The sequence below is a fragment of the Bos mutus genome, chromosome 13 (genome assembly GCF_027580195.1).
Source record: "Bos mutus isolate GX-2022 chromosome 13, NWIPB_WYAK_1.1, whole genome shotgun sequence".
Classification (NCBI taxonomy): domain Eukaryota; kingdom Metazoa; phylum Chordata; class Mammalia; order Artiodactyla; family Bovidae; genus Bos; species Bos mutus.
The window spans coordinates 1,444,813-1,472,158 of NC_091629.1; the positions used below are offsets into that span (position 1 = coordinate 1,444,813).

At 46.8% G+C, this 27,346-nt stretch overlaps 1 protein-coding gene across 7 annotated transcripts in view; it reads right to left on the minus strand.

Annotated features, from left to right (window-relative positions):
* CELF2 (CUGBP Elav-like family member 2) overlaps nt 1–27,346 on the minus strand; it is a 559,335-nt gene that overhangs the window by 59,688 nt on the left and 472,301 nt on the right. For all 7 annotated transcript variants that reach the window (XM_070380896.1, XM_070380900.1, XM_070380898.1 and 4 more), the window contains 2 exons: nt 12,816–12,864; nt 3,153–3,287 (listed from right to left, as the gene is read on the minus strand). In XM_070380896.1, coding sequence (XP_070236997.1) covers nt 3,153–3,287; nt 12,816–12,864 — 184 coding nt within the window. The remainder of the gene's footprint in view (nt 1–3,152; nt 3,288–12,815; nt 12,865–27,346) is intronic.

A 27,346-nucleotide genomic window follows, 5' to 3' on the forward strand; every position in this document is an offset into this window, starting at 1 on the left:
AACCTCAGCGTAACACCTGCCAGGTAGGAATGTCAACTACTGACATGGCAGTAGAGGAGGAAAGACATTGGACACCTATTGGAGACCCAGGGCTACTAACTGGAAATGTGCACGACTCAAGGGCATCTCTCCCCTATCATAATCATGTGGTTTGATTTAAATCCTTTTCTACTGACTAGTTTATACCCTGGTTTAGTATTAAAAGGTGCTTTTCAGAGCAGCCAATCTCTCATTTCATTTCGTTTTTATTTATTCTATAAACAGCTGAGCCAGCAACAGGCATGGAGACCGGAAATGCTGAGTGTTCCTGCTTGGGAGTGCTGCTGATGGGAGATACTTATTAATATTTGATTGAAAACTGCAATTCATTAATGAAAGCAAAATAGTAGCATGAAAGAGAATTGTTCTTTCAACAAATACACTGATTTAGGAGCAGTCCCCAGTACCCAGGAGTCCCTGGGTATTGCTAATTGAAAAATGCACCACTGTCCGTCTTTATATTTCAGAACAAATGACTATAAATGAGTATTTTCTTTTTGCCATAGGGGATTCTCATCAGTTTTCTAGAAATTCAGAAATTACTTTTCTGTTGGAAAAAAGGGGGGGCAAGGAAGAGGAGTCTACTCTTTATATTAAACCGGTATTTGCATAAAATATTGAAGAAAGTGTAACTTGTTTCAGAAATAGGCTGCTTCTGGTGCCAAGTGCTGGTTCATCAACCGAATGGCAGGTTGAACTGGCCAACTTCTCTCCTCAAGTACGGTGTCTTGGTGCTCTTTTCTGTGAAAGTTTTGGCTGCTTTAAAATCTCAACTGCAGAAGTATCTACCATATGCTTGAGGATCTCTAGACACCAGTGCTGTTCCCATCACTGCCCCCACTGGAGAGGTGGAGAAATTGAGTCAGAGACTCAGTTCGTAAATCAGTAGGGGGAGAACAGAAGTCCAGCATGCCTACTTCATAGTCGAGGCCTCCATGACACCCTATGAATGGTCTGCTTCTACAAAAACGTAGGAGCACTCCCTGGCGGTCCAGCAGTTAGGACCCCACACTTTCACTGCCAAGGGACCAGGTTCGATTTCTGATTGGGGAACTAAGATCCTGCAAGCTGCAGTGCGGCCAAAAAAAGAAGAAGATAATAAAAATGTGGAAGCTAATCATGCCCTATTCAAAAAGGGCACATATTTTGACTGCTGCCATCTTTTGGGAAAACTGAGGACAGAGACAGGAAGAGGAGTGGACAGCACCCCATGAGTTTCTCTGGAGAAGTTCTAGGTCTGGACCCCAGGGCCATCGACCTCCAAGGCACTACACAGTTCACTACGACTGTCTGTTCCTCGTCCATGCTGTATACCTGAGCAAATGAAAAACGCAAAGTAACACGGAAACGTGCCTGAGAATCGTAATGGGGGAGAATGGTGGTTCTTAGGACTAAACTGGCAGCAGAAAAGGGTTCACAAAAATACTCTCATCTTTCTTGCCTATTTAATTCAGCCACGCTGTATCTCCCCCAGGCATCTGCCCTCCCGGACTGTGTGCCTATCTGCCTCTCCCGGCTGCAGCGGGACTGGATGATCCGATGTGATGATCAGCTCTCCTGGCGTGGGGGCTGCTGGGGTGCTGCAGAGGGATCCAGGATGCAAACCTGGCAGCCTTCTGCTTGCGAGGCCATCCGGGTCCCCAGCACAGGGAGCCAGCTGGAGTGATGCTGGTGGAGGCACAGGTGCTAAGTGACAGATGAGCTCAAGGCACTGGGTCTGCTACACAGGGACCCCACTTGACATGGTGTCTTGCTCAGCTTTTATACTCCCATCTTTTCAGGGAGCGTTAAGCGTCATTTCCAGGCCTCCTCCTCCTCCTCCTCTCTCTCTCTTTTTTAAAGCCACCTTCAGAAAGAAATGTAGGGATCACAAGACTAGAGTTATTCCTCCTTCTCCCATAGTTTTTCTCAACACTCCCTTTGTTTTGGGGCTCTGGGGGTGGAGGCAGGTGGAAAGCTTTTGTTCCCTGTGCCTTCAAGCAGCTGACATCGTGAAGTTTTATGTCTACAAGTCTAAAGAACACATGTTCTTCTTCCCAGGGTGGAGAGTTTAGGTAAGACTAGGGAGGTTGGTGAACACTAGGGCCTTGATACTCAAGGCCCAAACTTTTCTTTCAACACAGGGTTCAGGACAGAGGCAGGCAGTGCAGTCCTAGGAACCAGAGATGGGGACCCGAGAGATGCTTCTAATTATCCTTGTGGAACCTGCCTTGGAAACTCCACTAATTGAATGAAATCCTCTATGTGTTGCCAAAACAGCTTTCTTATGAGAATGGACAAACGTGTTTTACATGCATGGCTTCCTGAGGGCCTCGCTGAGCTGACTCAGGGGACTTAGATGACTGGGGACCTGGTGACAAGCCTTATGAGTGGTTTAAGGAAGGAGGCGTATGGCCTTGTCAAAGGGGGAGCTAAGTGTGGAAACAGAACAGTCATCTCCAACCACCTTGCATCGCTGTTGGCGAAAATGCTGGTTTTCATCAGTGCTGGAAAGCCCAGCCTTTGCCTCTATCCTGGTGACAAAGAAGAACCTGCAATCTTCTGGATGAATTCATTTCTCTGTCACTTAATGGACTCTCTATGTGTAGGACTCCAGGAGGTTTGCTCCTTGCTCTAAAACCCTAACACCTTGAGACAGGCTGGGTTACTCGAGTCTGTATCTGCTCTATGCTATGCAGGGCAATTTTTTTTCTTGCTTTATTTCTCTGTTTAGATGCCCACACCCTCAACACCTCTTCCAGGAACAGGCGGAAAGTCAGAAAACTAAGATGCAAGCGGCACACATTCTCTCTCACCCGCCAAGTCTCTCCCCAACCCGTCCCCAATCTCCTCTAATCTGAGACTGAAAAGCGATGTGTAATGACAGGGCGGCCTGAGGCCTCCTGTCTGACAGTGATAACCTGAGCTAATATGCTGGCACCAGGACCTTCTCGACTCAAGAAATAAGAGGTGATCACTCCCGCCACGGTGAAAAGTTCGGGCTGGCTAAGTTCGTCCCGTGGGGCGTGTCTCGGGGCGACCTCCGGCCGTGCGCGGGGCTGCATCTACCTTGGCTGGGACGCGGGGCTCCAATTAGTGCGGAAGGGCAGAGACGCTGCAGACGGCACACTCACCTCGGCTCAGCCCGTCGGGCCCCCGGAGGATCCGGCATTCTTCTATCTGGCCAAACGGAGAAAACATCACCCGGATATCATTCTCGTTACATTTCTTCGAAACCATTCCTATGAACAATTTTCTGTCTTCCACGGCTAGGAGATAGAAATAATGAATGAGCCGGGCCATTTCATCTTACTCCTTGCAGGCAACACTTCATCACCACCTCCGACCGGGCCCCGAGGCTAACTCTTCAGACGCCCAGGCCACCTCTGCCCTCCCACCCGGCCCTTCCTCAGCGTCTCAGCTCCTATTCCGACGCCAGGAGTTTGTACACTAACAAAACATCTCCAAGGGACATGGAACACTGTTTTTAAGTCCTTTCCCTCCCATTTTTAAGCAGTAATATGTTCACTAAAACGGTAAAGTTCTGGGTAACTGCTAAGTGATACCCTTGCATAGTGGTATTTAGGGACACAAATTTTGTTTTGTGGTTGCGGGTGGGGGATAGATGTTCTTCTAACTTGAGTGACAGGGAAAGAGGATGGTCAGGAAAGGAAAAACAACAGAAACCGAGCGAAAAAGTGGTCAACAAAGCTTTTAACAAAGCGCTGACGGAAGAAAGCATTCTCCTTCCCCGATTTCAAACAGCTTCGTCCTCAGGGGTCCAGAGGAGAACAGGAGAGAAGGGATGAGAATTTCTCCAGGGGGCTGGGCAATGGCCTTCTGTCCGTAGCACTGGCTACACAGCCCCACCCTGGGCAGCACACGTGGTCTGCACGTTATGATTAAAGACGAAGGCAACTGCAGTCAGGTGAGTGGGGCTGCAGTTATTTGAGAATCTCGTGTTGGGAGTGGGCTCTGTCTCAGGGTGAAATGCATCAACAACAAAAAAAGTACAAGGAAGGAACAATATTCTGTCCATTTGGAGGTACAATTTTTTTTTTTTTGTGGCTGCACACAGCATGTGGGATCTTATGGGAGACCTTAGTTCCCCGGCCAGGAATCGAACCTGTGTCCCTTGAAGTGGAAGCGCAGTCTTAACCACTAAACCACCAGGGAAGTCTGGGACGCAGGATTCATGATGAACAGAAATGCATTTGGGTGTCAGGGCAACAACGTGCAAATTCTAACCTTGGAAGCTGACAGTGGGTAGAGATCAGGGAAGGTTTATTCCTGATGACCTAGGAGATTTTCCCCCTAAACCAATGTGCTTGAGCTCAGGATAACAGGGTATGCTCAGTCTCAAAGGCAGGACTATTATGGATTTCAACACAGCCTTCTGTAGGAGAGTGCCAAAGATCGTCCTAGAAGCCCTCAGGGAGAAGGCTTATTTCCCATGTTTCACTTCATCTCTTAGAATAATAATAATAAAAATAATAATAAAAAATGGCCAGCTACAGCAGCACTTCAGAAAGTCCTAGCTTAAGGGATCCTTTTATATCTGTATTATAATCTTGTCATTGCGATTTAATTGGCTTTCATTCCTGTTTCTCTTACTCTTTCCCTGGACAGTAAGTATCTCATTATCCTCTAACTGGCAAGAGTGTATTTGAGACTTGCCAGGGCCAATTGCTTCAGGTACTGAAGTCAGACTCCATGGTGTGTGTCTTCTAGGAGCTGGGACGGGCGATCTGTTGATGTAATGGAGAGAGACTGGTTTCCTCTGAAGCGACGCCACCCAGGAGAGCTCGGCAGGAAGGGGGAGGTCCAGTCTGTGACGTCCACCCCAGTAGCTAAAGCCGCTTGTGGCCACTGAGCACTCTGAAAGCTGGCCAGTATGCGCGAGAAGGTGAATTCTTCCTGTGACGTAATTTTCTCTAATTTAAAAGCTGCATGTGACTGCTACATTGGACTGGGTGGTGCTCAGGGGCTAAGAGCTTGCAGTCACAGAATCCCAGGCCGTAAGTAACAGCCTTGAAAGATGTGTTGTGTGACTCTAAAGAGACGCCCGAGGCCCAGCAGGGGGAAGGGTCCAGCCAGGGGTCCTTCCACAAGGGGGTAAGCCTGACCTGGACCAGGATCCACTCCCCTCTCCAGCCTGGGGTTCCGCTCCCTCCACTGTGTTTCTGCTGAGTCTGGAGAAGGCAGACGAGGCCAGGAGAGGAGGCCAGTGCTGTGACTTGGGGACCCTGGTCCTCACTCCAGGGCTGCCCGGAAGGCGATGGGTAACCTTGGGGGCTAAGCAGACCTCCCTGAACCTTAGTCTTATCATCCACAGAATGAAAGTTTCCATTCTTTTTCTTCTTTTCTTTCCTTTCTCTCTCTCTCAAGTGATAGAAGGCAGCCTGGTTATATGGTTCACCTACCATGAAATTAAAAGACACTCCTTGGAAGGAAAATTATGACCAACCTAGACAGCATATTAAAAAGCAGAGACAATTCTTTGCCAACAAAGGTCTGTCTAGTTAAGGCTATGGTTTTTCCAGTGGTCATGTATGGGTGTGAGAGTTGGACTATAAAGAAAGCTGAGCACCAAAGAATTGATGCTTTTGAACTGTGGTGTTGGAGAAGACTCTTGAGAGTCCCTTGGACTGAAAGGAGATCTAACCACTCAATCCTAAAGAAAATCAGTCCTGGGTATTCATTGGAAGGACTGATGCTAAAGCTGAAACTCCAATACTTTGGCCACCTGATGCAAAGAGCTGATTCACTGGAAAAGACCCTGATGCTGGGAAAGATTGAGGGCAGGAGGAGAAAGGGATGACAGAGGATGAGATGGTTGGATGGCATCACTGACTCGATGGACATGGGTTGGGTGGACCCCGGGAGTTGGTGATGGACAGGGAGGCCTGGTGTCCTGTGGTTCATGGGGTCGCAAAGAGTCGGACACGACTGAGCAACTAAACTGAACAGAACTGAAGCACTTGGGTTTGGAGGCTCGTGGACTTCAGAATCCCTTTCTACCAGCCCCTCTTTCCACACTGGTTGTGGCTCCTAAGACAATGAAGAGAAAAGAGGGTTCCAAGGAATTCAGGCTGAAAACCACAATTCCACAATCCCTGTGAACTATGAATTGTGCTCCAGAGCTTGAGAAAGGCTTGATATTAGATGTGGAATTGAAGCTGGACTTTTAAGAAGCATTGGCAGGGTCTGGATGGACTGGTAGTGGGCTGGGGACATCACATATTAACCAGACAAGGCACAGAGTTAGGGTAGAACAAGGCCGGTCCTTGGGGTGCGCAGAGGCAGGCAGCCTTACTGAAGTATCATGTGTATGACTTTCTGCTTGGTGGGCAGAGACGGGCTCAGTGCGGGAGGAAGGTCACCAGTGGTCCAGGGCCCTTGACCCTGTTGAGCCTTGTCGAGGAAGCAATAGGGATCACAGGCTCTAATTCTTGGGCAGAGGCTGTGGAGAACCCCAGTTGCTTTGTGCAGATGAAGATTTTTTAATTTAAGAAATCCTTTTTTCTCCTGTCAGAGTAAGTGGAGTCCCGGTCACCTAGTAGGAGCTGGTGAAGCTCAGTTAAGTCGAGGCTTGGGTTGGCCCAAGGATCCAAGCATTTCTAGAAGCATCAGATCCCACAGAGGATGGTTTCTTGCCAATGGGAGCTTCTGAGCTCCAGTGTGAGGACCCTGACAGCATGAGGCATTCCCCTAAACCAGAAGGGGAACACACGGGACTGATGGAAATGGGACCGAGGAGGGAGGAGAACTTAGGGAAGGAGGGAAACCATCCCGACCCCTTCCCACCCTCAGGAAGCTATGGCTGATATCTCGATGAGTAAAAAACTAATTTCTGTTGTATTTCTTCTTATCCAGAAGAATCCAGTTTTGGTTCTTTCAAACAAAAGCAAAGGATAAAGTCCCAGTTGGTCCTTGGTTTCCCTGGTAAACCTATAATTACGGTATTTAACCAAAATAGTTCTCAGGGTTTGAGCTTTGTTGGGGTGGGAATGCTAGAGTCATCTAAACGTGAAGCTCCTGAGAAGTTCAAAAGTGATTTCTTTCTATAAGAATATTAAAAAAAAAAGGAAACCACTTAGGAAATCCTGACTTCCTGGCCTCAGTGGAGGGTAAACTCCCACAAGCAGAGGGAGGAAACATCACTGTCTCTTTTTTCAGCAACAAGTGTCAGCTTAAAAGAAAAGCTGCACCACCCACATGCTACCGAAAGTGCTACCTTCCTGCCCTGTGTGTGGATGTGTGTGTAACGTATGTGTGTGGACACGTCTGTGTGTATGCACGTGCGAGTGGACACGTGTGTCGCCACATGTGTGTATGCATGTGTGAGTGGACATGTGTGTTGCCACGTGTGTATGCACGTGAGTGGACATGTGTGTCGCCACGTGTGTATGCATGTGTGAGTGGACACGTGTCGCCACATGTGTGTATGCATGTGCGAGTGGACACGTGTGTCGCCACATGTGTATGCACGTGCGAGTGGACACGTGTGTCGCCACATGTGTGTATGCATGTGTGAGTGGACATGTGCGTATGTGTTGCCACGTGTGTGCATCTATATAGGAACCTGAATGGCAGCAATCTCTTGAGCCAAAGCTGCTCTGTGGTTTTAACAGCTGGACCTTGTTTACTGCAATGGCAAAATGGGACTAACTACAAATACCGAGCTTTCCTTGAGTTCGCCTGGATCTTCCAGTGAAAATTTATTTCTGAAATTTAGTCCTCAGATTCCCATTCTAAGGACTGCCGAACAGTTCCGTCGACATGTTAAATAAACATAATCATCCTGAATTCACTTAACTTTTTCATCAACGTTAGAGGCATTTTCTGCTGGGCCTTGCCTAAGCACTCCCAAGCAGTTACGTAGCTCACTAATTTTTTTCCATCCACAAGAATGCCAGGTGCTTAAATAAACCTACCACATCCATAATGTTCTGCTAAGTGCTTTAGGGAAACTAAAAAAAAAAAAAAAAAAGATTTAAAAGATAACGTCTTCGCCCTCTGGAGGAAAAGTCCATCTTCCTTTAGGATAACCAATGAATGAATGAGGGGAAATGCTTCATACGCCAGGGGCTACACAGTCAGGGTGGCCACGAATGCTGGCGGCCAAGCTGAAAGTGGATTCACAGCAGCGACCACTGCCAGCTCCCCTTCCACAGAGTAAATGAGAAGGGTTAATATTACAGGTACATGGGGACTTTTTAAGTTCAGGGACTAGAAACTTAATTTTTAACGCGCCCCCACCCTCAACCGTAAGTCTGTGCTAACACCCTGGTGTACAACCTGTCAAAGTTGCACCTGTATTTGGGGCGGCCTGAATTCATTAACAACTTTCCAATGTGTTGGTGCTAACATACGGCATTTAATTATGGCCTCTGAATCCCAGAGTCTACTTTGAATTTCAAAATGATTTCTTCCTTTCCAAGTGTATCAGCAAGTGACTGCAGGGGATCCAGATCCCCATCTCTCCAGGCCGCACCCTCCCTGGACAGACAGTGTCCCCTCACACTGGCTCTCACAAGCCTGGAACTGGATGCCCGGTCACTGGAGGTTTCAGAGGCCTTGAGGAAAGAGATGGGGGCTTACATGGCATTTCTGGATGCAAGGCTCTCGGGACCCTTGACAGGCCGTGAGGCTGGAAGTTAAAGCAAAATGAACCTGACATTCTGTCCACAGAATCAAAAAAGAATCCTTGAAGCTAGGAGTGTGACCTCACAAGTACACACGGCTCCAGCCCCTGGGACCCCAAGCCCAGAACCAAAGGCGACCACCATGACTTCCTCATCGCCCACTGCTGGACTGACTTGAGACCCAGCAACTGCCTTTAACTTTCAATCCTGCACAGTTGGTTGATTTTTCTACATGGCGATGGAGGATTAAAAGCTGGAAACAGGCCCTCTGATGGGAGAGAGAATGAAGAAGAGTGTGTGTGTGTGAATGTGGCTGGTCCCTGCAATAATCCACGCCTCCTCAAACGCTCTTCCTGTACCACCCACTCAACTAGGTGCAAGGGAAAAAGAGCCACAAAAGGTGGGTGCTGTTGAGACCGGGCATATGTTCAGTGTGTTCTTCTCAAAGTCCCTGATGTTTTATTGCTGGTCCAGAGTAGGATCTTTTTTCTGGATGCCTGGCGCAGTAGAAGTGCAAGAACATGAAGTACTGATGAAACGCTGGGAGTCTGCATAAATGTGCTGGAGGCTACAGCTGACGCCAGAGCCACTGGAAGCACAGGTTCCAGGAAGGGTGGAGATCTCGCAGGTTTGTTCCAGAAAACATTCAAGTGCAGGGAACATACAAGAGCAGACTCACATTTCTGGCGGGGGCGGGGAGGCGGGGGGTGCTTCCCTGCCTGGTGGCTCAGTGGTAAAGAAACTGCCTGCAATGCAGGAGACCTGGGTGCGATCCCTGGGTTGGGAAGATCCCTGGACAATGAAAGGTCAACCCACTCCAGGATTCTTGCTTGGGAAATCCCATGGACAGAGGAGCCTGGCGGGCTACAGTCCATGGGATCACAGAGAGTCAGACATGACTTAGTAACCGAATAACAAACCACATTTCTGGGCTCAGCAGAGGTTCCCTCTGTCAGAATCCCTGAGTGGACAAAAGCTTAAAGGAGCGATTGCTTTTCTGGAGTTCATTTGTCCATCACTAATGAATCTGTGATGAATCTTGCTCAGCAAATATGAAGTTGGAGAAATCTGAACACACTGATAATGAAGAGAGTAACTGTCTCACTATGATGAGTCCTTTGTGCCATCCATAAATGTCAGCAAACTCAGAAAAAAAAAAAAGTGCAATTACAGCTCATTATACTTCTTTCACAGCCACAGGAGCTATTTTGAGCATCTGAGCCCAAGAAATCTTGATGCTCCCTGAGCTGCAGAAACTATGAAAAAGTAAAAAGTTAAAGTAAAAGTCTCTCAGTCGTGTCTGACTCTGTGACCCCGTGGACTGCAGCCTGCCAGGCTCCTCTGTCCATGGAATTCTCCAGGCAAGAGTACTGGAGTGGGGAGCCATTCCCTTCTCCAGGGGATCTTCCTAACCAGGAACTGAACTGGGGTCTCTGGCATTGCAGGCAGATTCTTTACCAGCTGAGCTACCAGGGAAGCCTCTCAGAAACTATGCTTACCTGTTAAAAATGCCATGTGACATCAGAAAAGGCCTGCAGCTTGTATCCCTGGCTTTGGGACATAATACCTTTCTCCTTCTTCCACTCAGGTCCAAGGAGAACCCTGAAGTCTGCTCATGACTATGCAAGGCGGGAGCCTCTGTGAAGAAGAGCTCTTTAAAAGCCACCTTCGGTCCCTTTATACTATTTGACTTTTTGTTTCTTAACTGAAAATTCAGAAAATGAAGTTCAATCTGCAAGCGAAGGGACCGACGGCCCAGAAAGGTTTGTGGGTTTTCCTTTGTGTGTTCAGAACTAAGCTTTGGCAGGAAGAGCCCAGGGCTGGAAGGGCCGGCCTCTGCTCTCAGGAGGCACCAGAGAAGCTGCCTCTAAGGGCTGGAGTTATGTCCTCAGCGGAGTAGAGTGGATGCTCGCCTCGCACCAGGTGTGACCCTAAGTTCTGCAGATGTCAACTGTGGGATGACGCCGTCAGGTGGGCCGTACAGGCAGAGCACAGACTAGAAGACCACAGCCCCTCTTACAGCTGGAGACGTGGAGGCTGGGTGAGGTTAGAGGAACTTGCCCAAGGTCACAGCCAACAAGTGCAGGGTCAGGGGTCAAGTCCGGGCTCCTCGAAAGAGGGCTTGAGACCTGGCATTTTTGGGTATTTGCTCATCTTAGTAACACAGTACCCAGTCCTGCTTGGCTTCTGAGACTGTGCAAAATAGGGTGTGTCCCTGGCAGTTGTATCCTGTTGCTGTGGTTCCAGACCCAAGCACACACCACCTTCAGTGTCCAGAGGACAGTCACGGTTTGTACCTGCCCAGCAGAAACTGCAGAAGAAACCTTCTCTTGGTTCAACTCTTCAGGTATTTTAAGTCTCACGTTTTTAACTCAGTTCTCTGTCAGGTTTATCACGATGGCCTAAGGCTCAAATGAAGCCTCTTCTGCAGACTCTGATCCCATGATCGGCGTCCTGACAGTGTGGAGGATTATGGAGCCAGAGGACAGGGAGCATCTCCTGGTGGCTGGACACTCCAGCATGACCTTCGCTGATTCATCCCACAAATACCAGCTCCATCCCTCCCCTCTCCCAGGAGGAAAAGAACGGACTGCAGGCATGCCCACCTGGAGCATGTGGGCTCAGGGAGCCTGCCTTCTGCCTGGGCAGACACACGGGGTGCAGGGTCCTAAGGGCCAGGGAAGAGTGGGGGTGGGGACACCAGGCACACTTTATGCAAGTGCTCAGTCACTTACAGCACTAGCCCAAATATCCAGGAAAAAAGATCAGCTCTGAGAGGCAGTTACCTTTATTCCTATTCTATGAATGAGATTAAAGTCCAATCTCTCCATGACTGTCAGATACTGAAACCAGTGACAACGGACACGAGTTCCAGGAGGGAGTGGACAGTGTCTTTTGTGTCCTTTTCTGCTTTTAAAAATTCACTGCTGCAGCCCCGGCCCCTGGCAACCTGCCCGGCACAGAGTAAGTAACTGACGAAGAATTGTCAAACGAAGGACAAAGCGAGTGGACTAAGACCCAAAACAAAGCAGTGGTGGGTTTTAGGCCCTCTGACACCCAACACCACGGCTGCGATAAAGAACTGTAGGAAAAGGAATCAGACCCGAAGAGAAGGGTGTGGCTGCTCAGGATGGTGGTGAAGCACCAATGTTTACTCCCCGACAGGCGAGCCCAGTGCCTGCAGTATCCCCATACGGCAGGGAACTTCCTTCAGAACTTTCCAGTTGATGGGGCCAGAAAATGGGATGCACTACAATCAGCAAAAACACACCTCGTGGAGAGGCAGAGTCTCATCATAATTTACACACGCGGATATGCGGATCTCCGAGTGCGTGGCTTCTGCCCCATGACTAATTAATGAGGTGCAGAGATGCCTGGAGGCCGGAAACCACGCTGATTGTGTCAGTCTTGTGGGATGGGGGTGCTGAGCTCCAGGAAGGCAGGAGATTCCTCTAACACACATTCAGTCAATCCCAAGAATAAAACGAGGAGAGACAGTCTGCACAAGTCGAAGCAGAAACTCCAGAGAGAAATGTGCCCATCAACCCTCTGGTGTCATGGAGAGGCAAGTCAATTATTCCACGGACGTCATCAAATGCATACATATATATTTTTTTGCACTTAAGTGTGTGTTTATTAACCAGCAGACTGAATTCTGAATGAATATAGATTCAAATGCATGGATACAACCTAGAGAAAAGTGCAATCAGACACTCTCAAAGCCAGAGGACCAAAGGAAAGGGGGGAAAAAAAGACAGCCCAAGTCCTGGTGGGCGAGGCCCTCCTCACCTGGCTTCTCTGCCTGGTGTAAGGTCATCCCTCCCCCTTGGGAGCCTGTGCGGCTGTCAGAGGAGACAGACAAGAGCCAAAGGCCATAGGGTCACCATACCAATCACATCCCAAACAGAGGGACACGGAAAACCGCCACTTGTAGCATCTTCACAGGTCTTTACACCAGATACAGGAGGGAGGGGGACTGAAGTTCAGGTTTCTCCAGAGGTGCCCACCCCAATGGAAGCTCCTGGAGCACATCTCTTTGCCTTCCCCAGAGAAACAGCCAGCTCCTCCCCACACCCCCCTCCCCCCACCAGCCTCACTTCTGTGCTAAAGAAAACAGACATTAATAGGAGACAATTGGTCACCACCTACCGTTTGATTTTTCACTATCTGCAGGTTTCATCTGAATGGGATGATGCATCTAAAAACAGAAAAGTGAGAAGGTAAGGCAGACTGAACAACAGTTCAACAGTCTCAGAACCCCATGCTGCTCAACAAGACTACAGATACCTTCATAAGGCATTTAAATAACAACGAGACCTCTCTCAGTTAACAGGAACCATTATATATTAAATGCAAGCGTGTGTTTGATGTTCAGCAACAGGATGCTTTTAAGTCCCAGGGCTCTGTGACACGGTATCATAACACGTGAGCTTTGCAGTCAGGTTCAAGTTCAAAATCTGGTTCTACCACTCAGTGTGGTTTCTGCTAGGATCTGACAGGTGATTCTGGCTCTGCCGTTCATTATAGCAGCGTGACCCTGGGCAAGCATCTCCTCTGAGCTTTAGTCTCCTCTTCTGTAAGATGGAGGTGACATCTATACAGTAGGGCTGGAGAGAATTATCAGAGAAGACGCATGTGATGTGCTTAACAAATGAGGCATAGGAAAAAACAGCTATCGTTATTTTGTGTTACTACAAATGATTACAGATGGTCCACTTTTCTCCTGGTCATTCTATGTCTGCTGCATGGCTGTTTCTTGGGTTCTAGAGTTCTGAGTAATTTGCAGGTTGACCCATTGATTGATTTAGGTGTCATCATCTAATTTTTATTAAACATGAAGTATGAGACAGGAATGCAAAGGCAGTGAAAGAATGGACAGAAGGCGAGAGGGAGGGAGTAAAGGATGAGGGAGGGGCTGACAATCCCATTCAGTGCGCATGTAGGTGGAGGAAGCACCTGAGACAGCGTGGGACCAAGATCCTGCATCTTGGAGGAACAAGATGCTCCATGCTCTTTAAATGATGCCAATCACACTCCTGTGCGTGATCTGCAGAGTTGACTCCAAGCACAGAAAGCTGCCACCGTTTCCAATTAAAATAAATTCCTCAAATGACTTTCACAGGCTCTCTCGCTTCATATTTCATCCTACCCCAAGGACTGTCGACGCCACGGGGTAGATGGAATCAGTGGCTGTGCAAATGCTTTTATTATAATGGGTCCCATTCTGTCTGAACCTTTAATTTCCCCAGTGGACTTCCCTCACTTGCCAGCCACAGCTCTGGGTTTTATCTAATTTAAATGAAAGGGGAATGCTACTTGGCTCTGGCACCGAAATGATGGGAAGTGATTATCGGGCGGTCGAGACCACGTGCACCTAATGCCTGCCAGGGTCTTCCAAACACTAGAGGAAGAGGACGAGAGAGCAGTACCGGGGATGAGAGGCTAAATAATTCAGAGCTGCTTCGTTTACGCTCCAAGGCAAGGTGCTCTTACGCACAGAACACAGGCCTTGAGGTGTGGGGTCCACTTGTATTCCCACTCCACTCATTAATACGTTCAATTTGTAGAGAAGAGACCAGGATGAGAGTGGAACGCTTAGGGGTCAGTAAGCAGACTTGTCTTTTCAGAAAAGGGGCTGTGGGAGTCCAGGGGAGCAGGCACTTCACTCTGCCTGGTGAGGGCCGTGGGGGTGCTGTGGCAAAGGGCCCGTCTGCTTTGAGTCCTAAAGGCTGGCAGACTTGCCAGCAGAGGAGGGGGGCAGCCGGTGGACTGTCCCACACACAGAAACGGTGGTAAGGAAGCGCCCGGCCCTCCTGGAGGCAGTGCAGTGTGAGTGTCTGTGTCAGTGTGGGGGGCACATGAGAAGGGGTGCCGGGGCAGCTGGTGTCCAGGCTGCTGACCATCTTGGAGGCTGCTGCTGCTGCTGCTAAGTTGCTTCACTCATGTCCGACTCTGTGCGACCCCAGAGACGGAGGCCCACCAGGCTCCACCGTCCCTGGGATTCTCCAGGCCAAGAACACTGGAGTGGGTTGCCATTTCCTTCTCCAATGTATGAAAGTGAAAAGGGAAAGTGAAGTCGCTCAGTTGTGTCCGACTCCTAGCGACCCCATGGACTGCAGTCTACCAGGCTCCTCCGTCCATGGGCTTTGCCAGGTAAGAGTACTGGAGTGGGGTGCCATCTCACAGGCTAAGGCATTGCAATTTCACCTAAAAGTCAGCGATCAGGTATATAATGTTTAAGCAGCAAAGCCATGAGATCCCATTTGCTTTCTCGAAAAGCCACCTTTGGCTGTAGCGTTGGAGGGTGGAGACTCAGGAGTTGAGGGGGACAGTTCAGAGGCGACTGACTACAAACAGTCCCCGGAAGCTGGTGAAGGCCTGAACCTCAGAGGGAACTGGCTGGTGGTGGCAGAAGCCCAGGCCTGGACAGCTGAATGTGCAGCGGGGCCCCGGCCTGTTCACTTCACCTCTGTGTCCTGCACACAATGCTGTGCCCTACAAGTAACTGCCTCAACAGGGGAAACACGAGAAAGCTGGCCGGGGAGGCGGTGGGCAGAGACTGAGGGGCACAGGTCAGGACGCCCTGCATTTGGTGTGAAGCTGGAAACATGGGTCTCGACTGTCAGGACGGCTCTGGGAGCGGGCTGATGCCACAGGTGTGGCTGAAACTGTCCAGAGAAGAAAGTGAGTGAAGGGAGATGACAACCAAGGGCGGAACCAAGGGACAGCGGGAAGACGAGTCGTCAGAGGCAGAGCAAGGGCCAACCAGAGAAGCAGGGACAGAACCGCGTGCCCCACAGGCGCCACGCAGGGAGTTTCAAGAACAAGGTGGTGGTCAGAGCGAGTGCTGTTAGATGCTGCGTCAAAGTGCCCCATGGTCCTTCTGCATCTGGCAATACGGATTTTTTTTTTTTAATTTATCAAAACAGCTTCTGTGAGGGTAGTGAGGGCCAGAATGCCAACTTGCAGGTGGTGGGAGGGTAACAGGAAAGGTAATGGTTGATATGATAGATGCAGATAATTACTTTGAGATTTGTTCTAAGAGGTGGCAGGGAGGAAGACAGGAGGCTTGGTGGATGATGAGGGTGGACTCTTTCCAGACAGGAAACACTTGTACAGGTCAATGAGCTGAAATGACTCAGATGAATTTCACGGGTTAAAGCTACAGGAGAGATAAGAGCACCAACATTACACACAGGACACAAAAAGTCAATGAACAGGACTCTCGCCTTCAAGACACTGCCAACCCAACATGGCGACTGACATGCACGTAACTAAAGGAGAAAGCTGGCGACGAGGATCAGAAAAGCAGTACAGAGAGAGTGCTGTGAGCCCTCAGATCCATCAGCGATGTGCACAGAGGGCTGCTGCTGCTGCTAAGTCGCTTCAGTCGTGTCCGACTCTGTGCGACCCCAGAGACGGCAGCCCACCAGGCTCCCCTGTCCCTGGGATTCTCCAGGCAAGAACACTGGAGTGGGTTGCCATTTCCTCCTCCAATGCATGAAAGTGAAAAGTGAAAGGGAAGTTGCTCAGTCGTGTCTGACTCTTAGCGACCCCATGGACTGCAGCCCACCAGGCTCCTCCATCCATGGGATTTTCCAGGCAAGAGTACTGGAGTGGGGTGCCATTGCCTTGGATGAGGAAATCTGGGAGCTACAAGGACAGAATCATTTGACTAAAGCTGCCAAGGGCCCTGGGAATCACCTCATTCAATACTCTCAACATCTGAAGGGAACAAGGGACTCCACGAAGGACACAGGGCTGGTTAATGACACAGCTGGGATCAGAAACCAGAGTTCCCTGCTCTTCAACCAGGACCAATTCCCACAAACTGCATGGCTTCCCCCACAAATGCCGAACACGGTGTCTGGACTCCTGAGCCTACGAGGAGAAGCTGCAGGCACCAGAGAGACGCTCGCTTGGAGGCGCCAGCAGTATCCCTTTGGGGAAAAGCAGTCTTTCTCTGCCTTCCCAGCACGCTTTACCAACAGAACTCCACCATGGGTATTGTGTGAAGACTTGACTCTGGGTTTTCCTGCTGTTGCTGAGAACTGACCCTGATTCTGATCTAAGACTATCCAGAAGGCTCAGGAATGTACCACCGGTAGCAATAAAACAGCCGGGGCCACTCTGGACTTGAATTGGGTTTGTTTGAACTTGAACTCCTGGATCCGGAGAGGAGAAGGAGAGATCTCCTTATGGAGATCTGCATTGTCAGACCAAGGTGATTCTAAACAGGTAGTTACCCTAGTCCAGGGATGTTGTGAAACCAACTGTGATAACTGTATGTAAAGCGCCTTGACCTTCTTGGAGAGAGGTGTTCAATCAGGACTGTATTAGGAATGGCTCATTATCACGAACAGTTCATTTGAGTTTCAAATTCCTGATCAGGTACAGGATGTAAATGTCAAGGAAGACAAAAAAAAAAAAACAAAAAAACGGTTTGGAGGAGTTATTCTTGTAATGTTATGTCACTTCCTCAAAGTCTTATGATTCCAAGAACTTTGGGAGAACTTGTTGAGTGGAGTAGGGAAGTTCCTGCAAAGGAGGGGGCATTCCAGTTTAAAGTTTCAATATAATATAATATTATAATATAGGGAGATTCCTCCTCTGTAACAGGAAATGGTGTCAAAGATTCACCTCAGTAGGGTGCTAAGACAACTCACACATTCACTTCATTCCGCTCTGTCACATGGTGGGAATAACGGGTAAACAAGAGTTCTCATCACAACAGAGTGTCTGACGTAAGGGTAGAGAGAGACACACCAGGTGTTTTCCACAGGCGGCGTGGGGACTCAGACAGCCACCCGACACAAAGGAAGGGCAAGTGCAGAACACATCTCAGCTGGAGCGACGGTCAGGCTCAATCCTGAAGGGACCCTGATGCCACCCAGGACTTGAGTGAAGGGCATTTCAGGGGAGGAACAACCTACTTGAAGGAAGAGAGTCAGAGAACTGAGCCGCACCGCTCCTAACGAATGATGATGACGCATCGTAGCCGACAGAGGGAGCAACGGATGTCACCAGAGACCATTCATTCACCAAACCCCAAATGACAAAGCGCTGCAAGACCCGCCGTCGGGGATAAGCTCACGATCAGAGAAGTTCAAGCACAGAGAAAGCAGCGCACATCTCAGCCCTGAAACAGAAACGGCCCTGGGTTGGCGGCCAGAGGCCACACCCTCACTGCCTTCCTCAAGGACTGAAGATAACACCCGTGGCATCAGAGCTGAAGCTTGGCAACACAGCTTTTGTCACGATGGGGACACTGACCACCTCCACCGCCCGAGCTGGAGGGCGGGGGTATGCACCGTGCTCTGCAGTTGGGCAGGAGACAGCAGTAATGGCAGGAAGGGCCCAAGAGCTTGGCCGTCCCTGTTCCAGTCTCCTGCCTGAATCAGTTACGCGCGTGTCCACTCTTTTTTAGATCCTTTTCCCATCCAGGCCATTACAGAGTATGAGTAGAGTTCCTTGTGCCATATAGCAGGTTCTTACTTTATATACAGAAGTGTGTGTATGTCAAACCCCATCTCCCACTTTATCTCACCTCCTTTCCCCCTTGGTAACCATTAGTTTGCTTTCTACATCTGTGACCCTATTTCTGTTTCATAAGTAAGTCCGTTTGTACTTTTTTTTAGATTCCACATGTAAGCGATCGCGATGTCTGTCTTTGTCTTACTTCACTCAGTACGACTATCTCTAGGTCCATCTACGTTCCTGCAAATGGCATCACCTTGTTCTTTTTAATGGCCGAGTAATGCTTCATAGTATATATGTTAAGAGGCATGTTAATTACGCCAAGGCTGCATCTCCATTGTTACACAGGATCAGCTGGGTCTGAAGAAACCGTCACTGGTCTGTATTGCTATGATCTGTCTACACAGAGGAGCCTGGGGATTTACAACCTCTAGCCAGTGGCACTGACAGGGTAGCTTCCTTGAGGCCTGGAGGAACAGCAGCAGTGAATCTAAGCACTCGTGCTAAGTCAGTAAGTTGTGTCCAGCTCTTTGTGACCCTAAGGACCATAGCCCGCCAGGCTCCTCTGTCCATGGGATTCATTCTCCAGGCAAGAATACTGGAGTGGGTAGCCATTTCCTTCTCCAGGGGATCTTCCTGACCCAGGGATTGAACCCTCAACTCTTCATGTCTCCTGCATTGGCAGGCGGGTTCTTTACCACTAGCGCCAGCTGGGAAGCCCAGTGAGTCTAAGACTTGAGTCCAGCTCAGCTGCCCTTGGAGCAGAGACCACAGCAGGGCCCTGGCTGTCCTACTCCAGTTTCCCCACAGCAGGGGGCCTGTCCAGGGAAATGGCAAAATCAAGTATTTTGGAAACATATCTGCTTCATGGCAGCGCATTTAACAGAGTTCATCGAGTTTATGTTTCTATGAAGAAAGCCTTCTAAACCCATTTCCTTGAAGACTGCTTTGCATGTGACTTTGTTTTACATTTTATTACCGAACAGTGACATCATATCTCACGTTCCACAGTAAGGTATTGGGTAACTTGTTGGTTTCTATTTAGTCCTACTTAAAGGCAAATGAAATCTATAGATAAACAACTAGGATTTACTGTATATTACAGGGCATTATGTTCAATATCTTGGAATAAACTATAATGGAAAAGAATAAAGGAATATATATAATTACACATACATATATATGTATACCTGAATCACTTTGCTATATACCTGTATATTACTAATGTAATACTGTCTATCAACTATATTTCAATTAAACAAACAAACAAATGCAGATGAAGTCTGATGAAAGGGGGATTAGTCAAGCAGTTTCGAGAGAAACTGGCTGTTACTTTCAGTTACATCTGGGTATTCAGTATTGATCATGAAAGCAAAGGGCACTGTGACCGCAGCCCACTGAGCTGCTGTCTCTAGGGGGGCCGATCAGGGCCTCTTGACCTGGGGGCCCTCCTCTCTGACGTGGGCTAGTTTCATCCCATGCCCCCACTCTCTCAGGAAGCTGTCAGCGTCCAGGGCTCCAGCCTCCAGGAAGCCTCACCCCGTAGCCTGCCTCCTAAAGGTGAGTGCACGGCCCCTGGCCCTCCCTCAGCGTATCCCCCACATTCACAGGGGCCCTAGATCTGAGGCCCTTACTGCTGGCAGGACCTGCTGCTTCTCACTCTGGAACATGTCAGCCTTGGATGTGTCACCAAGAGCCAGGCTGCAGCTCACAGAAATGAAGATGAGGACGTAACTATAGGGCAAAGGCACCCCCAAAAGGCTGTGGAGGTGACGGCATGGGGAGGGAGCTACAGACGCCCCTGGCGGCAGCCGTCACCACCCTTGCGATGAGTCCTGTCGCATCCCAGTGACAAAGACAAGCCTGGGCCACAACCACCAGCATCCACGAACCACACTCTATGAAGTCTGAGTCATTTCCCCAGATCTTTCTGCCTCGATCCTGTGATGGCTAAGGAGGTGATTCTGAGCTGAAACGGCCAGTGTTAACCCAGATGGAGGCTAGAAGACCCAGGACCCTGTTTCTCACACCAAGGAGAATTTGTATTGAAACTTGTTTAACCCTGGCCATCACCAAAGGATGAGTGAACCACCTTTAACACCAGACTCAGTATAAAACATGCCATTTTTTAACCTGAAATGGATTTTACAGAGTCACCACCACGCACCTCATTATTAACCCCATTGTGACCCCTAGAAAGAGCAGCCGTGATGGCACATGTTATAAGCTTACTGCCCACAGAGTATTTAAAGGGAGGAGGAGAGGGGAGGGAGGAAGTGAATGCATGAAGGAGCCATGTGCCGAATGAGAAAATTAACAGACTCCGCTCAGGAGAGATGAACTGGAACTTCTCTTGCGCTCCCTCCCTGCCAACGCAAACCTGACTCATGGAGAATATACGTCGAATATTGTTGGACAGCAGACTACGAGATACCAAAGGCATCTTCGCTTCCTCAATTTTTCTCCAAAATGTTTTGCAAATGGGCAAAATAAATTTCAGAAGAACTGCCACCAGCTGGAGGCAGCCCATCACCCCAAAGGCAGATGTACTGTCAAGGGATCTTCTACGACCATAAGGAACTCCCAGAGCCATAGAGGCTCCCCCATCTCTCTAGGAAGGAAATTCTGCCATTGCCATCACTGCTTTTTATACTCTGCGTAAAGGAGACTGGGAAGAAAAAAAGGGAGTTTTAGGAATGTTGACCTCTCAGTACTGAATAAGGACCTTTGAATTTCTCTGATTTTTGAAAATGGTGATGTATCGATAAACTTCCCAAAACATCTTTTAACACAGTGACGCCTCCACAAGAATACAGGTAACCAGAGTCACATGTGGGATCCGTCTCCATCAGGATGAAGCTGGGCTTGGCGCTCACAATTGTGTTTGCTACGTAAGTAGAGCATTTAGGCAGTTTTGGTGAAAACAGAGGAAATCTCCCCTATGCTCTCAGTTTTCCTGGGCTAAGCACTGATTGCTGTAGGCTCTTTTTATGTATCCTAACTAATTTAATTCTCACAACGACCCTGAGATAGGTGTGAATAAGGAACTAAAGGGACAGGGTTGGGGGAGGGATGGAAGGAGGAAGACAAAGAGAGATTAAAGAACTTGGCCGAGGCACAGGGAGCAGTGTGGAGCAGGGATTTGCGCTGGGGCTGTCTCAGGCTGCAGCACAGACTCTCATCCCCTCCTGCATACTGAGCCTCTCCTTAGCATATCCAGACAGCTATGCTGTGAGATGGTGGTTGCTAAGAACTGAGAGGATTACCCAAATCTCCTCTTCCACGCTAGACATAAAGACTCTCTCAGTCTGGAGGGTACCTCCCAATTAGAAACTTATATATGAAGGTGTGTATGTGTATATATGTATACATTCATATATACTTCACATGCACATATGAAATACATACTTTAAAGACTTATTTAAACAAAGACCCCAGTTCAGCAATTTTTCCCACCTCTTACTCCCAGCCTCTGGCAATCACTTTTCCTCTTTATCTGTGAGGTTTTTTTTAAAATTAATTTTTAGATTCCACATATAAGGGAGATCATAAAATATCTGTTTTTCTGTGACTTATTTCAATTTAGCATACTACCTTCAGGGTCCATCATTCGTCCAAAGACAAGATTTCATTTTTTAAATAGCTGAATGATATTTCATTATGAATGTATATATGTATATACATACATATACATACATACATATTTAAATATGAAACAATCTCTTAATTCATTCATCAAACACTTTGGTAGCTTTCATATCTTGGCTATCGTAAATATATGCTGCAATGGACATGGGAGTACGGGTTATCTTTTTCAAGTTAATGTCTTTGTTTCTTTCAGATAAATACCTAGAAGGAGAACTGAGGTATCATATGATAGTTCTATTTTTAAATTTTTGAGGAAATTCCACACTATTTTTCAAAGTGGCTGCATCCATTCACATGCCCACCAACAGTGGACAACGGTTCCCTTTTCTTCACATCCTCAGCAACACTTTTTATTTTTTATCTTTTTGACAACAGCTCTTCTGACAGGTGTGAAGTTATAGCTCACTGTGGTTCTGATTTGCAATTCCCTGAAGAATAACAATGCTGAGCATCTTCTCGGGTGCCTCCTGGCCATCAAGATGTCTTCTTAGGAAAAATGTCTATTCAGATCTTCTGCCCATTTTTAAATCACATTGTTTTTTTTGCTACTGAGTTGATGAGTTCCTTATATATTTTGGATATTAATGCCTTGAATATATGATTTGCAAATAATTTTCTCCCATTCATTAGATTGTCTTTTCTTTTTGTCAATAGTTTGCTTTGCTGTGCAGAAGTTTTTCAGTGTGATGTGGTCTCACTCATTTATGTTTGCTTTTCTTGCCTCTGCTTTGGTAACAGTTTCAAAAAAAATCATCACCAAGAGCTATGTCAAGGGGCTTGCCACCTACGTTTTCTTCTAGGAGTCTTACGATTTCAGGTCTTACATTAAAATCTTTAATCCATTTTCTTAATTTTTGTGTACTGTGTGAATTTTGTGTCCAGTTTTCCCTACATCATTTGAGACTGTTCTTTGCCCACTGTGTATATTCTTGGCTCCTCCGTCATAAATTAATTGACTATATACGTGTAAGTTTATTTCCTGGGTTTCTATTCTGTTCCATTGATCTGTATGTTTGTTTTGAATGTCCATACCATACTCTTTTGATTACTACAGCTTTGTAATATACTTTGAAATAAGGGGCGTGTTGCTTCCAGCTTTGTTCTTTTTCAAGACTGCTTTGCCCATTCAGGGTCTTCTGTTGCTCCATACAAATTTTACAACTATTTGTTCTGTTTCTGTGAAGCCTATCAGTGGAATTTTGACAGGGATGGCACCAAATCTGTAGCTTGCCTTGGGTAGTATGGCAACTATAACAATATTAATTCTTCTGATCATGAACACAGAAAATCTTTACGTTTATTTGTGTCTCCTTCCACGCCTTTCAATTAAGGTCCTGTAGTTTTCTATATACACTCCTTGGTTAAATTTATTATTTTAGATGCAACTGTAAATGGAACTGTTTTATTAATTTCTCTTTCTGATATTTCATTATTAGTGAATAGAAACACCACAGTTTTTTTGTGTATTCACTTTGAATCCTGTGACTTTACTAAATTTGCCTATGAGTTCAGTGTTTTGATGGAGTCTAAGGTTTTCTCTATATAATATCATATATCATCTTCAAATAGTGAGAATTTTTATGAAAAAAAAAAAAAAAGATAGCTTAAGGGACTTATGAGACAACACTAAAAAGGACGGGCATTCATATTCTAGGGATCCCACCAGGAAAATAGACAAATGGCAAGAATAATTATTTAAGGAAATAATGGTTGAAAGCTTACTTAACCTGGGGAAGAAAACAGACATTCAGATCCAGGAGCCCAGAGTGTTTCAAATAACTCAAAGAGATCCACACAAAGACAGATTATAATTAAAATGTCAGAAGTTAAAGACAAGAAAAGACTATTAAAAGCAGCAAGAGAAAAAGAAGAAGCCCTCATAAGATTACTAGCAGGTTCTTCAGCAGAAACAATGAAGGCCACAAGGGAATGCCACAATACGTTCAAAGCGCTGGAAAACAACACAAAACTCCCAACCAGGACTACTCTACCCAACAGATGTATCGTTCAGAATTGAGAGTTTTCCAGACAAGCGGAAACCAAGTGAATTCAGTAGTACACTAACAGAGTCGTATGCCATGATCAAATAGGATTTGTGCCAAGGATGCAAGGATGGTCCAACATCCACAAATCAGTCCGTGTGACATACCATTTTAAAATGAAGCTTAAAAATCATGTAATAATCAACAGATGCAGAAAAAGTGTTTGACGACATTCAACATCTATTTGTGAGAGGAAAAAAAAACCTCTCAACAAAGGGGGTACAGAGGGAATGCACCTCAATCTAATAAAGGGCATGTATGACAAGCTCACAGGTAACACACTAAACCGTGAAAAATGGAAAGCGTTTTACTTCAAGCTCAGCAACAAGACAAGGAGGCCCGCTTCTGCCACTTTCATTCAGCGTAATACTGGAAGTCTTAGCCACAGCAATGAGGCAAGAGAACGACAGACAAGACATATAGACCGGAAAGGAGGAAGGAAAATACTTTAGGCTCAGGACAAAAATGACTGTCCAGGTTTTCTCTATGAAAAAGGTAGGAAAGAAAACTTAAAATGCTGTTGTGAGTCAAAGAAAAACAGCCTTACGGCCATACTAGGAAAGTATAGCTCTGATCTGTGTGCCATCTGACCACGAACTGTATGCCCTAATTCAGACAGATTAAATGTTAGTTCTTCTACAGTTCCTTCAGGTCATTTAAAATACATGCAAAATGGAAGTAGACTGTGAAGTTTATATTATGGGCCAAGTTATCCAAAATGTTCTATACCTATGATGATGAGAAACAACTGATAACAAGCAAAATTAGCTCTCAGTCTACGAGAGAATAATAGTTTTGAATTACTGACAGCTGATCTACAGTTTGTGGTTTCTTCACAAACTGTTAGTGGGAAAAGTACACTGGAATCTATAAAATGAATCAAGTATAGACCACTTATTAGATAAGTCAGCATTTACACAGGTAGGCATTGGTATTTGGCTTTATGATAGTTGACTGAATTGTACAATGCCTGTTTCTATTTGAATGTGTGTGTGTGGTCACGCTCAGTTGTGTCCAACTCTTTGCAAGAGGAGCCCACCAGGCTCCTCTGTCCATTGAATTCTTCAGGCAAGAATACTGGAGTGGGTTCCTATTTACAACTTCAGGGGATCTTTCTGACCCAAGGATCAAACCCACGTCTCTTGTGTCTTCTGCACTGGCGGGTGGACTCTTCACGATACTACCTGGGGAGCCAAGTAATCATCTGAATGCTGATTTGGAGGCAGCTATACTCACCACCACACCACCCATGCTGAACGCTGCGTGGGAAATTCTGGAGGACACCGTGTAGACAGTGGCCTTTTGAAGATGCAGATTTGCTGGTGGAAGCAGAGTGAATGGGATTCCTTTATGCTTTGAGTCACAGTACTATTCCAAATTGCTCTTTTATGCATCTCTGCTGCTCCTGCTGCTAAGTCACTTCAGTCGTGTCCAACTCTGTGTGACCCCATAGACAGCAGCCCACCAGGCTCCTCTGTCCCTGGGATTCTCCAGGTAAGAACACTGGAGTAGGTTGCCATTTCCTTCTCCAATGCATGAAAGTGGAAAGTGAAAGGGAAGTCGCTCAGTCCTGTCTGACTCTTAGCGACTCCATGGACTGCAGCCTACCAGGCTCCTCCGTCCACGGGATTTTCCAGGCAAGAGTGCTGGAGTGGGGTGCCATCGCCTTCTCCATTATGCATCTCTAACTAAGTTAATAGAGAAGGCACACAGAAAACTTTAAATGAATATTTGCCAATGTATATCTTAAGTGATCAAAGCCAAGAATAAAAGGCGATGTGAATATGACAATAACAAAGAAACATGTTATCCTTTCTCTTCCCATGGCAAATCACAACCAGAGGAAAAAAACCTACAGTGGAAATAAATGACTATTTCTTTCTAATAGCCACTGATACATGTGAAGTGCTTAAAGCACTGCCTGCATAATATGTGCCCAGTAAAGTTATCATTATCATTGTCATTACTATTTGACAAAGCAAAAGGAGATCGCTGAGGGAAAAGGCCCCAATCAAAACATGCTGCAAGGAACAGCCTTTCTTGGTCACATGGGAAGTTTACAGTTAATACTGCTCCCAGCTTTTTCCATATATACTAACAACCCAGTGAAAGAAAACGATCTACAGAACCCAGAATTATGTATCTGCTTTTGGCTTCTCGGGCTCCAAAGGCAGCCTTTTTTTTTTTTGCTGTAATGTTACTGGCTATTTACATTTCTGTTACAGTCGTGTGGTACACGAGAGGGGGAAAGTCAAGCAGCATAACCATTTAGTCCTGGCAAAAAATAAAATAAATAAAATATTGCAGGAAAATTAGATTACTCTGGGTGGAATTACAGGAGGGGAGCTAGAGTCTGCTCTGGTGATTAAGTCATCATTTCTGACAGATGACTCTAATCGCCTGTCAAATAGCATTCCTCAACCCCATCTGTAACTTGGCGTCCTCGTTACTCAGCCCGTGTTACCTTCTGTATAGGAAACACACACAAGCAAGGGGAGGTGCAGCCCGGCGTTTATTACACTCATTAGCTATAATTAGGTTCTGTGTTTTCATACTAAGTAATAACACGAGCTTCCATTTTGCTTTATTTATTCTTAAAATTAGAGGAAAAATGAATAGGCTCAAAATAGGAGGCACAGAACGTGAATGAAAAATAATTGTTATAACAAAGTGCGAGCGTAATGCTTTTCGAAGCATCCCCATTGAAGAAGGATGTTAATCCTTTCTTAATTTTTCATGGAACTGTTGTAAGCATATTACTTAGAGAGGTAAATCTATGATACTTTTTAACCCTCTAGTCAGATGCGGGGCCTAATTAGCTGTGATTTCAGTAGAAGGTATTATTACTATGTTTAGTCTTATTTTTACAAACAGAAAGCAATTTCTTTGATAAGATTTTGGTTCTTCCCTCTGTCACTGACTCTCTGGGATAGAGTATAAACAAATGATCCAATTAGCTGCGCTCCCAAATAAATACAATGAAAAGCAAAGCAGAACCAGTTAAAATCGAGTGACTGTACTTAGGCTCTCTGGAATCCTCTGTTTAGAGCTGCACGTTTTAATGACGCAAGACTGGAGGGCCTAGAACAAATCCAGAAATGGAGGTAAGTGGAAAGACAACGTGGGAAGAGGCGTGCAGGATCACAGTGCCACTCAGGCCATAGGACAACACCCATGAGCACAGCAGAGGACCACACAAGTCACACACGCACGGGACGGAGTGCAACAGCCACTCCTGGTTAATAAGCCCAAATTAACAATAGACAGATATGCTTTCTAACCATGACTTCCTTCTGACAGTGGAACTGTCTTCCCAAACCCAGTGATGAATGTGCCAAGAGTCACTCTTCCAGATGTTACCCAGACGCTCCATTAGATACGCTCCCGGACTGAGCCAGGGAAAACACAGATGGAAATAACAGGGCCTGACCTGGCCACAGAGGAGTGACTTAATGACCTGGTCGTTTCCCTACATTGCCAGTATGATGGTCCTACAGGCCACAAACTTAGTAT